The following is a 13,061-nucleotide window of genomic DNA, read 5'->3' as shown; positions in this document are numbered from 1 at the left end:
GTGTGGAGGGAATTATTTGTTTAGCAGAGTGATGGCATTGGGGGGAAAAAAACTCCCCTTGTGTCTAGTTGTTCTGGTGTGCAGGGCTCTATAGTGTCGTTCTGAGGGTGGGAGTTGAAACAGTTCATGTCCGGGATGTGAGGTGGTCTCTAGATATTTTCACAGTCCTCTTTTGACTCATGAAGGATACAGGTCCTCCCTGGAAGGGAGGTTGGTAGTAATTGTTGTTTCTGCAATCCTAAATTACCCTCTGGAGTCTGTGTCTGTCCTGTTGGGTTGCAGAACCAAACCCGACAGTTCTCGAGGGGGCTTAGATGATTAGAAGCAACCCGGCACTAAGGACAAACTTCCTAAGAGTGAGGACTATTAACCAGTGGAACGACTTGCCACCAGAAGTTGTGGGGGCTCCATCGCTGGAGGGTTTTCAGAAGAATCGGGACAGTCACTTGTCTCAAATGGTATAGGGTCTCTTGCTGAAGCACGGGGTTGGACTAGAAGACCTCCCAGGTCCCTTCCAGCTGTATTCTGATTCTAGAACCCCGTGCCTGCTGGAGGCCACTCGGCTCCGTTGCAGAGACGGCCGTTGTGTTTCCTTAAGGCGTTGTGGAGTTTTGCCTCCCTGAAGAGACCTCACAGGCGCATAACATTCGTCTTGGACACAAACATTGTAGCTGGACCTTTTAGCCCCAGTGAAATCCTAAACGTCCCCCAACCCCGTCTCAGAGTTGGTCACTGAGTGGGGGGGGAGGTCTTCCGTTAAAATCCTCCAGGAATCTCCACTTCCTTTGGTCCCCCCCCCAAAAAATGGCAAGGAAACCAGATTAGGTTGAGACAGTCCAGCTGGCCTGCTTCATGCATCACCAGGCTCCATCCAGCTAAAGAGGCGTCCCAAATTCTGGAGGCGGATTGAGAAGACCCGGAGATCCTTCAGCCCTGCCTCCAACCAGGCCAGGAGAAGAACGGGGTGGGGATGCAGATCTTGAGATACCCGGTGCCAAGAACCATCCCCCACCCCCAACCCTGGAAACACCTCCAGGACCCCATAAAATGGCATTCACACAGCAACGTTCTCCAGAAGAGACCGGACTGCCATCTGTTGGAAAAAGTGTATGCTCTCCTGCTTGACGGGGGGTGGGGGGTTGGACTAAGTGGCCTACAAGGCCCCCTCCAACTCTCTTATTCTGCTATTCTATTTGGCTAGTCTGAATGTGACGATATTCTCCACCACAACAACCCTGTGAGGTAGATGGGGCTCAGTGAGAGAGGGACTGGACCAAAGTCACCCAGCCGGCTTTCAGGCCTAAGGCGGGACTAGAACTCCCGTCTCCTGGTGATTGGCCCAAAGTCACCCAGCCAGCTTTCATGCCTAAGGCGGGACTAGAACTCCCAGTCTCCTGGTGATTGGCCCAAAGTGACCCAGTTGGCTTTCATGTCTAAGGCAGGACTAGAACTCTCTGTCTCCTGGTGATTGGCCCAAAGTCACCCAACCAGCTTTCATTCCTAAGGTGGGACTAGAACTCCCCGTCTCCTGGTGATTGGCCCAAAGTCACCCAGCCTGCTTTCAGGCCTAAGGCGGGACTAGAACTCCTGTCTCCTGGTGATTGGCCCAAAGTCACCCAGCCTGCTTTCAGGCCTAAGGTGGGACTAGAACTCCCCGTCTCCTGGTGATTGGCCCAAAGTCACCCAGCCTGCTTTCAGGCCTAAGGCGGGACTAGAACTCCCCGTCTCCTGGTGATTGGCCCAAAGTGACCCAGTTGGCTTTCATGTCTAAGGCAGGACTAGAACTCTCTGTCTCCTGGTGATTGGCCCAAAGTCACCCAACCAGCTTTCATTCCTAAGGCGGGACTAGAACTCCCCGTCTCCTGGTGATTGGCCCAAAGTCACCAGCCTGCTTTCATTCCTAAGGCGGGACTAGAACTCCCGTCTCCTGGCGATTGGCCCAAAGTCACTCAGCCTGCTTTCATGCCTAAGGCGGGACTAGAACTCCCGTCTCCTGGTGATTGGCCCAAAGTCACCCAGCCTGCTTTCCTGCCTAAGGCGGGACTAGAACTCCCGTCTCCTGGTGATTGGCCCAAAGTCACTCAGCCTGCTTTCATTCCTAAGGCGGGACTAGAACTCCCCGTCTCCTGGCGACTGGCCCAAAGTCACCCAGCCAGCTTTCATGCTTAAGGCGGGACTAGAACTCCCCGTCTCCTGGCGATTGGCTCAAACTCACCCAGCCCAGATGAAACTAGAACTCTCTTGAATTCATAACCTGGCTTATGTGTGTGAGATTTGTGCCATGGGGTTGTGGAACTCCTCCAATTCAAGTCCCCCGCACACACACAAGCAAGAATGAGGTACAGGATATACAGCTAATATTTAGGTTTTGCACTGTAAAGTGTGTATTTTTGTACAACTTGCCACGGGCTTCCTTTCCATTAGGGACGGGCCGAGCCTAAGCTGTGTTTTCCCAGATTTTTTTTGGAACATTTTCTGGCCTGAGTAACGTCTGGTTTCAATTAACCCTCCCGCGGCGGAGCCTCGCCTAGCCACGCGCCTTGCCGCCCTTCGGCCGGCAGGTGGCGCTCAAGTCTTCCTTTCCCCCCCTTTCTCTTCCCTTCGCGCCTCCCGCAGCCAGGTGAGGTCAGGAGGACAGGTGTGATGCCTTCACCTGCGGGACAGGTGGCGGCGGCAGCAGCCGACGGAGGGGCGGGGCGCGCATTTGCAGGGGGTTTCGGGGGACGGACCTCCCCAGCTTTCCAAGCCTTTCGGGCTCAATCCCCTTTGGCCGAATAGCCCAAGCGGGGGGGGCCGAGACAGCGTCGGAAGACACACACACACACCTCCAAGGGGGTGTCCGGGCGCCCCATCAAGCCAATTGGGCGGGAGGGTTGGGGGCTACTGGGCAGAGAGGCTGGAGGGCAGCTTGCAAAGACCTTAGGGAAAGAGACCCCCTCACCTGCTTATGGGAAGGGCTAGGTGGGCATGAGCCAGCACCCCCCACAACCCCCAACCCCCATTCCAGCGGGCATGAGCCAGTCCCCGCCCGCCTTTTCGCCCGCGATCCGTCCCGGGACTTCGCTCCGCCTGCCTGGGCTCGCCCGCCCGCCCACCCACCCTTCTCTCCTCTGGCAGCCAGGGGGAGGAGGAGGAGGAGGAGGGTCGGGGGCGCCAGGCAGAGCCAGCCCTCCCACCCCGCGAGCAGAAGCGGCCGCGTCCCTCCTGGGTGGGCATCATGAGGGCTGCTGGCAGCTGCTGGCGCTGCCCTGGGCGGCCCTGGCCCTGCAGGGACCCTGGACGGGCGCCGAGACCACCGCGGGGAGTAGCGGCTCCGGCCGCCGGGACTTCGGAGACGACGGTGAGCGCCGGGATTTGGGGGCGGGGGGGGGGGGGGGTGGCAGGTCGGCGGGGACCAGCCGGGCGCGGAGACTGGCCGGAGCCTCCCGGGTGGGTTTCCACGAGGCGTGCAGCCCACCCGCTTGGAACTTGGGCTAACTTTTTTAATTTTAATTTTAGTTTTATTTTTGCGCGCAGCTTGAGCTCAGGGGGCGGTGGGGTCTCCTGGGAGGGTTGGAGAAGGGAAGGGGGGGTCTTCAGGTAGACTGCCGCTGGCTTTGGAGGCTCCGGGGGTCCCTTCCAAGAGGGAGGGGGGCATCCTCGAGGCGCCTCGTAGCCCTGTTTTCCGACCCATCTGTTCTTTTGATTTGTTTTGACAACAAACATTGACTGATACAAACATAAAACACAACTTTCCATTGTACGGTGTGTCGGTACACATCTCTTGGGCACAAGGTCAACAGTCTTTCCCTTCTAAGTTTAGATTAAAATTCATACTGTTTTAATTAACTATGCATACTATATTATTGTTGTAGTTGAGGTTGTTTAATATTTGGTGAGATTCACAGCCTTTGGGGATGGTTAGCAGCTCAACAGCTCGAGTCCTAACCAAGGACCTAGGAAGTGTTCGGGTAGCGTTGGACGACTAGATGACCTCCACGGTCCCTTCCACCTGTAATGAATCTGTAATGAAGATTTCTTATTATTGTTATTGTTATTCCTCCTCCTCCTCCTCCTCCTCCTCCTCCTCCTCCTCCTCCCTTCTTCTTCTTCTTCTTCCTCCTCCTCCTCTTCTTCTTCTTCTTCTTCCTCCTCCTCCTCCTCCTCCTCCTCTTCTTCTTCTTCTTCTCCTTCATCTCTTCTTCTTCTTCTTCTTCTTCTTCTTCTTCTTCTTCTTCTTCTTCTTCTTCTTCTTCTTCTTCATCTTCTCCTCCTCCTCCTCCTCCTCTTCTTTTTCTTCCTCCTCCTCCTCCTCCTCCTCTTCTTTTTCTTTTCTTCCTCCTCCTCCTCCCTCCTCCTTCATCTCTTCTTCTTCCTCTTCCTCCTCCTCCTCTTCTTCTTCTTCTTCTTCTTCCTCCTCCTCTTCCTCCTCCTCCCTCCTCCTCCTTCATCTCTTCCTCCTCCTCTTCTTCTTCTTCTTCTTCTTCTTCTTCTTCTTCTTCTTCTTCTTCTTCTTCTTCTTCTTCTTCTTCTTCTTCTTCTTCTTCTCTTCATCATCATCATCATTTGATCCTTAGTGAGATTCACAGCCTTTGGGGCTGGTTGGTGGCTCAACAGCTCGAGTCCTAACCAAGGACCCAGGACGCTAGCCAGGTGAATACCGATGGTTGCTGGTAGGCAGAATTCCCCTCCCCCCTTATTTTCCTCCCCCAAAATTAAGCCCAACCCCATAGTTTCATGCTTCGCTATGGGTCTCTAGTATATCTAGAGTACATCTAGAGCTAGTATATCTCTAACGTCCTGCGGTTCATGGGATCTCCTTTTGTGACCTCCTGATACCCAAAGTTAAATGGGGAAGCCAGATTTGCTTAACAACCGTGGCAAGGCAAAGGTCATAAAATGGGGCAAAATTCACGGAACGACTTTCTCGCTTAGCCACAGAAACGTTAGGCTCCTTGGGGGGGGGGGTCGTAAGTCGAGGATCACCTTGTAAGGAAAGTTCCCCACCCCGGAGGAATCGGCCCACCCATCCGTTCCCTGTTTGCTGTTTTGCAGAGTTTTAATTAGTTCCCTGCCTGAACAAGTTTTAGCGTGGGTTGTTTCTAACCCACGTTTTAGTCTTGTGGTTCTGCTTTTACCTGTCATGTCTCAGGTGTGAACCTTCAAATTCCCTTGACTAAGAAGCCGTCTAAGAACCGTTCGATACGGAGGTAACCCGGTGCAGTGGTGGATTCAAAAATTTTTTACTACCAGTTCTGTGGCTTGGTGGGTGTGGTGGGTGTTGTGGTTCGCCGGCAGCAGGTGTGGACGGCTGAGGTCTTGAAGAGCGAGGACTCAGGTGAGGGGCCTGCGTGGGATGCAGGGATGGGACCAGGACCCATCAGGAAGTGGGGTGCTGCCTTCGGAGGTTGTGGAGGCCAGCAGCAGTGATGAAGAGCACCCCGAGGAACCTGTGCACATGCGCACAGGGCTGCTCAAAGGAAAGAGCAGCTGCAGCAGCACGGGCGACTCAGGAGTAAGGCTGCAAGGTGATGGCCCCTCCTTCAAGAGATAAAAGCCAGCGGAGAAACCGGAGTTCTTTGCAGGAAGCAAAGAAAGTTTTTGCACTCAAGCCTTGTGGACGTTCAGAATCTCTTAGTTTGTGTTTGGAGATTCTTTGTGTTTGGAATATTTCTTGACAACTTTATCTAGTGTTCTTGGCAGCCTTGCACCACCTTGGCAAGGTCCGTTCTTATCAGAGACAATTAGTTTGAAGCAGCCTTTTAACTGTGAATGAACGGAATTCGCGCAGAAGCATTAAAAGGTTTTGCTGTTACCTCCATTTCGTGTTGGTTTCCTTGGGTCAGAGCAGTGGCTTACCCTGTCAGTGTTGCTGGGACTATTCCTGATAGCTCCTCAATGGGGGCGTTGCTTACTCAGTGTGTAAAGCCCACCGGAGGAGCCAGGTTGAATCCCCATCCAGAAGGCCCAAAGCAGGAGAGCCATTCAGTGGAAGAGTTTTTTTCCCGTGGTGGGGGCCACTGCAGAAAAGGACCCCACCCACCAGAATCACTTTCACAGATGGGGCTCCTGGGTGGGCCTTGTTCTGACCCAAACCTGGTTCCGAGAGAGCAAACACAAGACAAAGGTACCAGCACAACCTTTTACTGTTTTATTTTACGAATCCTGTTTCTTCACAGATCAAAGGCTGCTTCCAACTCATTAGCTCTGACAAGGAAGAGCCTGGCCAAGTTTTTGCAAGGCTGCCAAAAAAAAGCAGATAAGAAAATAGTTTACAACACAAGAGTCCTCAAATACCAACTGGAATGTCCACGAGGCTGAGTTTCAAAACGTCTTTGCTTCCTGCAAAGAACGTCCACTTCACAGCTGGCTTTTATTTTCTTGAAGGAGGGGGCCGTTATCTTGCAGCCTTACTCCTGAGTCTGTGCTGTTGTAACTGTTCTTTCCTCTGAGCAATCCTGTGCACACCCGCACTTGGCACAGGCTCCTCGGGAACCTCCTCATCATTGCTGCTGCCAGCCCCCACAATCTCTGGAGGGAGCAGTCCACTCCCTGATGGTCCTGGCCCCTCCTCTGAGTCCTCACTCTCCACAGCCTTCCACACCTGCTGCCGGCTAACCACGACAGGCCTTTTCTGCTGGCGCCAGTGGGGCAAGATGCCTTGTCGACACCCATGTTGTGGCTAAGCAACCACCTGCAGCTCCAGGGAGTAGAGCCTCTTCTTAACCTTAAGCATTACTTACCTGGAAAGATTTCCCGTCTCTTCTTTCGTTTTTGTTTTTCTGGAAAAGGAAGTCCTTGACTTACGACCACCACTGAGCCCAAGCTTTCTGCTGCTAAGCGAGACTGCTGCTCTGTGAGTTTCGCCCCCCTGCTCATGACCTTTCCTGCCACCGTTGTTAAATGAATCACTGCGCTTGTTCAGTTAGTAACAGGGTGGTTAATTCATTTGGTCAGGTGACTCGTGTGTGTGTGTGCCCTCACAACGTTGGAACTGGGTCTTAAATACCCTGGGGAAGCCCGTCGTAACTTCGAACGGTCCCTAAGCAGCAGATCGTAAGTTGAGGGCTACCTGTGCCATAGAATCAAACTGGAAACCTGAACTGACTCATCAACTACCTGGCCAATCCAAGGCTCTTGGATGGCCTTCCTTCCTTCCTTCCTTCCTTCCTTCTTTCCTCCATCACTGGAGGCTTTCAAGAAGATACGGACAACCTTTTGTTTGAAGTGATATAAAATCTCCTGCTTGAGCAGGGGCTGGACTAGATGACCTCCGAGGTCCCTTCCTTCCTTCCTCCTTTCCTTCCTCCCTCCCTCCCTCCCTCCCTCCATCCATCCATCCATTCATCCATCACTGGAGGCTTTCAAGAAGAGATTGGACAACCATTTGTCCGAAACGGTGTGGGATCTCCTGCTTCAGCAGGGGGTTGGACTAGATGACCTCCAAGGTCCCTTCCTTCCTTCCTTCCTTCCTTCCTTCCTCCCTCCCTCCCTCCCTCCCTCCCTCCCTCCCACCCATTCATCCATCACTGGAGGCTTTCAAGAAGAGATTGGACGACCATTTGTCCGAAAAGGTGTGCGATCTCCTGCTTCAGCAGGGGTTGGACTAGATGACCTCTGAGGTACCTTCCTTCCTCCCTCCCTCCCTCCATCCCTCCCTCCCTCCATCCATCCATCCATCCACTCATCCATCACTGGAGGCTTTCAAGAAGAGATTGGACAACCATTTGTCCGAAACGGTGTAGGATCTCCTCCTTCAGCAGCGGGGTTGGACTAGATCATCAGTCGCCAACTGGTGGACTGTGAGAAAATTTTGGTGGGCCGCAGAGAAATCTCACCCCCCCACCCCCCAAAGCAATTAATCCAGGCTGGGCAGAAACCCAAGGCTGCGCCGCCCACATGGCCCGCGGGAACCCTCCCCGCCCACTCCCTCCTTACCCAGTAAACTTCCCTGCTAAATTTCTATTTTTCCCTTTTTTCCGACCATCCTCTGTTCTGCTGTGGCAGGAGATTTAGATCCGCTAGGAAGCAGGAAAAGGTTGGATTTCTTGCTTTCTAGCTAAGCCCATCCGAACCTCCCCTTAGGACTGAAGGTTTGCTTGCAAGCAAATTTGGCGTGGACTCGCGGCAAGCGAATTTGAGAGACTGAGCTAGCCGATGGCAGATGGATAGATCACTGAATGATTCTGTGAGCAACTCAATCTGCCTGCTTTGCCTGATTTGGAGTAAAAGTTGCTCTCTTTTTTTAAAACAAAAAATTCAATATTTATATAAATATTTATAATATTTACATACAAGCCATGCCCAGCCAGCCACATGACCACCAAGCCACACCCACAAATTAGGCCACACCCACAAAACCAGTTAGTGGTCCCTGGCATCTAAAATTATGAGTTTGGTGGTCCCTGAGGTCCAAAAGGTTGGTGACCCCTGGACTAGATGACCTCTAAGATCCATCCCTCCCTCCCTCCTCCCTCCTCCCTCCCTCCTCCCTTCCTTCCCTTCCTTCCTTCCTTCCTTCCTTCCTTCCTTCCTTCCTTCCTTCCTCCTCCTCCCTCCCTCCCTTCCTCCTCCCTCCCTTCCTTCCTTTCTTCCTTCCTTCATCACTGGAGGCTTTCAAGAAGAGATTGGACAACCATTTGTCCGAAATGGTGTAGGATCTCCTGCTTCAGCAGGGGGATTGGACTAGATGACCTCCAGGATCCCTTCCAGCTCTTGTTTGTTCTGTTCATACCATGGGCCGGTCTGTAAACATCCCAGGGGGCTAAACTCCAACCTCCCACCCGCCCAAAATTCTCTCCAGCCTTGGGACTCGCGGAGACGCCCCGCGCGGCCTCTGATTTCCTCTCCTGCTCTTCCATTACAGTCCTCGACCTGCTGGAGGCGCTCAACATCAGCCGCTCGGTGCCAGGCATCAGCAGAACCAAGGGCCCCGATCCGGGCATCCCGGCTTGGAAGTTCCGCCGGCGAGTGCCCATCCTCACCCTGCCACGGGACTACTCCGTCTACCTGCTGTCCACGGTGCAAGCCGCCCTGGGCTTCCACTTTGTGGCCCGCCAGAGCTCCAACACGGAGGGGACGCTCATAGCCCTGGTCTCCCCAGCGGCCTCCAAGCGGGACGGGCAGCCCCTCCTGCAGCTGGTATCCAGCACCCAGGAGAACCAGCTCCGGTTGGCATACCGGGCAGTGCATAACACGGAACCGGCCTCGCTGATCTTCCCCGGAGGCAGCCCCTTCGCCCATGGCCGGTGGGCACAGCTGGCGCTCACCCTGGAGCCACGACGCATCTCCCTCTACGTGGACTGCCAAGAACCCTACGTCTTCGAGAACGGCCCTGGGGAGGAGTTACTCAGCCTCCTGCTACCCCTCGACCTGCAGATCACTTTTGCCAGTCTGGCCGGAGATGAATCTAGCAAATTCCTGGTAGGTCCAACCAAGGGGCACTTAGCGGTGCCCTGCACCCAGAACCTTCCTACACCCACTTGGTGCTGACCCTTAAAACCCCCTGGGGTTTCTTCTCCTGCCTTTGGGGGCTTTGGAGAACAGGTTGACCCCCCCACTTTCTTCTTGGTGGCAGCCCTCAAATATTGGAAGACTGCTATCATGTCACCCCGAGTCCTTCTTTTTCCTCTTTTCTCTAGATTAGCCAAACCCAAATCCTGCCGCCATTCTTCCTAGGTTTACATCTCCAGGCCTTTGATCATCTTAGTTGCTCTTTTTTTTAATGCTTTTTTTTATTCTTTATTTTTATTTTTTTATTCTTTTTTATGCTTTTTTCCAAAGTCTCAACAACTTTTGGGTAATAGGACCAAAACTGGATGCAGGATTCCAGCTGCGGCCTTACTAAGGCTTTATAAAGCAGTACCAACACCTGATTTTCATTCAATGCTTCGGTCTTTACATACCTAAGAAGAAACTAGAACTCCCAGTCTCCTCGTGATTGGCCCAAAGTCACCCAGCTGGCTTTCCTGCCTAAGGCGGGACTAGAACTCCCATTCTCCTGGTGATTAACCCAAAGTCACCCAGCTGGCTTTCCTGCCTAAGGTGGGACTAGAACTCCCCGTCTCCTGGTGATTAACCCAAAGTCACCCAGCTGGCTTTCCTGCCTAAGGCGGGACTAGTCCCGTCTCCTGGTCATTAACCCAAAGTCACCCAGCTGGCTTTCCTGCCTAAGGCGGGACTAGAACTCCCCGTCTCCTGGTCATTAACCCAAAGTCACCCAGCTGGCTTTCCTGCCTAAAGCGGGACTAGAACTCCCGTCTCCTGGTCATTAACCAAAGTCACCCAGCTGGCTTTCCTGCCTAAGGCGGGACTAGAACTCCCCTCCTGGTCATTAACCCAAAGTCACCCAGCTGGCTTTCATGCCAAAGCAGGACTAACTCCCGTTTCTTGGTCATTAAGCCAAAGTCACCCAGCTGGCTTTCCTGCCTAAGGTGGGACTAGAACTCCCGTTCCTGGTCATTAACCCAAAGTCACCCAGCTGGCGTTCCTGCCTAAGGTGGGACTAGAACTTCCAGCCTCCTGGTGATTAACCCAAAGTCACCCAGCTGGCTTTCCGGCCTAAGGCGGGACTAGAACTCCCCGTCTCCTGGTTTTCTAGCCTGATTCCTTAACCCTTAGACATTTATGACTACGATGCTTGTTTGTTTTGCAGGGCTCCTGGCAGACGGCTGAGATCTCCCCGCATGGCTTCCCTCACCGCCCCTGGCACTGTGAGAACCTGCCAGGTAAGGGTCTCCACCCAAATTGCACGTCAGCCTTCCCGGGTCTGGCAGGGGGTGCGTGAAAGAGCGAGGGAGTTGGTCGTGGCCTCGTGTTCCACGTTGGCCAGATCCCTTCTCCGGCCACCTGACCACCCATAACCGGTTGGGGGGCACCCCGAGGGGGCGGCGAAGAGACAAGATCAAAGGCATCTCAGCAGTGGGAAAGGTTTCCTTCCCACCAGACCCCGCCCCCAACATCTGTGTTGGCGGCCAGATGTTCCCTGTGAGGGGGGCGGCGGCTAAGAGCCGTGGGCCTTGGCTGGGCTCCAGCCAGACAGGAGGCAACAGCTGTTGGGCGAGGGGCGGCTGGAGCCCCACCGGTGCCAGGGTGGCACAGTGCCAGGGAGGGGAGGAGGAAGGGAGCCCCCTGGGAATGGGCCCGCCAGCAGAACCTTTTGGGCTGTTCCGTTGCTGAGCCCCCTTTGAGAAGGGGACATTTGGACCGGATGTGTAAGGATACCTATCATTCTGGCGAGCGGCAAGGTCTGTCTCTGTTGACTTCACCCTCCCGCGGCGTGGCATTTCGGTATAGGTGCAGTTCCTGGATATATAGGTGAGAGTGGGAGACGGGGAGAAGCAATGGTAGGTAGGTAGGTAGGTAGGTAGGTAGGTAGAGATGAAGAGAGAAAGAGAGAGAGAGAGATGGATGGATGGATGGATGGATGGAGATAGAGGTAGAGATAGAGATAGAGACAGAGATAGAGAGATAGATAGATAGATAGATAGATAGATAGATAGATAGATAGATAGATAGATAGATAGATAGATACAAAGGTAGATAGATAGATGTATGGATTCATAAATTAGATAGATAGATAGATAGATAGATAGATAGATAGATAGATAGATAGATAGATAGATAGATAGATAGATAGATAGATAGATAGATAGATGATAGATAGATAGAAAGATAGATAGATAGATAGATAGATAGAAGATAGATAGATAGATAGATAGATAGATAGATAGATAGATAGATAGATAGATAGATAGATAGATAGATAGAAGATAGATAGATAGATAGATAGATAGATAGATAGATAGATAGATAGATAGATAGATAGATAGATAGATAGATAGATAGATAGATAGATAGATAGATAGATAGATAGATAGATAGATACAAAGGTAGATAGATAGATGTATGGATTCATAAATAGATAGATAGATAGAAGATAGATAGATGGATAGATGATAGATAGATAAATAGATAGATAGATAGATAGATAGATAGATAAGCAGGGATACCTAAATAGATGATAGATAGATAATGAGATGATAGAGAGATAGATAGATAGATAGATAGATAGATAGATAGATAGATAGATAGATAGATAATGGATGGACGGATAGACAAGAGATAGATCCTTCTTATTTACTTCTTCCCCTCCTTCTCCTCATCCATCCCTTCTCCTCCTCCTTTCCTTCACCCTCTACTTCTCATTCACCTCCATTCCTTTCTTTTTCCCCTCCTCCTCCTCCTCCTCCTCCTCCTCCTCCTCCTCCTCCTCCTCCTCCTCCTCCTCCTCTCCTCCATGTGTCAGGTTTGCACTATCGTCTCCTTTTTATTTTCCTCTTCTCTTCCCCTTCTCCTTTCCTTCCTCTCCTCTTACTCCTCCTCCTCCTCCTCCGTCCCTTCTCCTCCCCGCTCCCGCCAGTTTCCTCAGCCCTTCCCTTAAAGAAGAGTGCTCTTCCTGCTAAGTGGCCCAGCCAGGTGGAAGGGTTGAGTTGTGTGTGTGTGTGTGTGTGTGTGTGTGCGTGTGTGTGTGTCTTTGTGGGCCTGGAGCTGCCGGGGTCTCTTTGCCAGAGCAATTCTTTCCCATCTCTCCGATGACCCCCGAGCAGGAGCCACGAAGGGCTGAATCTTCTGGTTGAGATCCAAGATCCTGAGCTGGAAATAAACAAAACGAGGCGTCCAGAAGAAGAAATTGGGCAGAGGAACAACTTTCGCACAAGGGGGCCCTTTGTTGTGGCTTGCATAATTTGGCCTGGTTCTGCTGAAATCAGTTTGATTCGGATTGTGCGAAGGCCGCCTGTCTGGGAGCAGCTGGGGTTGTGTGTGTGTGTGTGTGTGTGTGTGTGTGTGTGTGTGTTTGTGGCTGCACAGCCCTTGGCTCTTCCATCTCTCAAATGTGCAAATACACATTTTTTTCCATCGCACAAACAGCACGTTTTTCTCGGCCAGTTTCTCAGGAAGTCGGGTAGTTCAGTTAAACAGAAGAGCCAGTTTGGTCTGGTGATTCATGCTGGTTTTAGAAAGCAGGAGGCTCCGAGTTCTAGTCCCGCCTTAGGCATGAAAACCAGCTGGATGAGTTTGGT

The 13,061-nt window shown here is 52.3% G+C and overlaps 1 protein-coding gene across 1 annotated transcript in view; it reads left to right on the top strand.

Moving 5' to 3' along the window:
* Positions 1-3,012: 3,012 nt before the first annotated feature.
* KCP (kielin cysteine rich BMP regulator) overlaps positions 3,013-13,061 on the top strand; it is a 75,358-nt gene continuing 65,309 nt past the window's right edge. Inside the window, 3 exon segments of the mRNA XM_087935617.1 lie at positions 3,013-3,340; positions 8,846-9,402; positions 10,634-10,706. Coding sequence (XP_087791743.1) covers positions 3,013-3,340; positions 8,846-9,402; positions 10,634-10,706 — 958 coding nt within the window.

Source organism: Pseudonaja textilis, chromosome 5 (genome assembly GCF_049901715.1).
Source record: "Pseudonaja textilis isolate UNSWEBS1 chromosome 5, rPseTex1.2, whole genome shotgun sequence".
Lineage (NCBI taxonomy): Eukaryota > Metazoa > Chordata > Lepidosauria > Squamata > Elapidae > Pseudonaja > Pseudonaja textilis.
The sequence above is the reverse complement of the archived record's forward strand: the minus strand, read 5'-3'. Positions and strand labels throughout refer to the sequence as shown.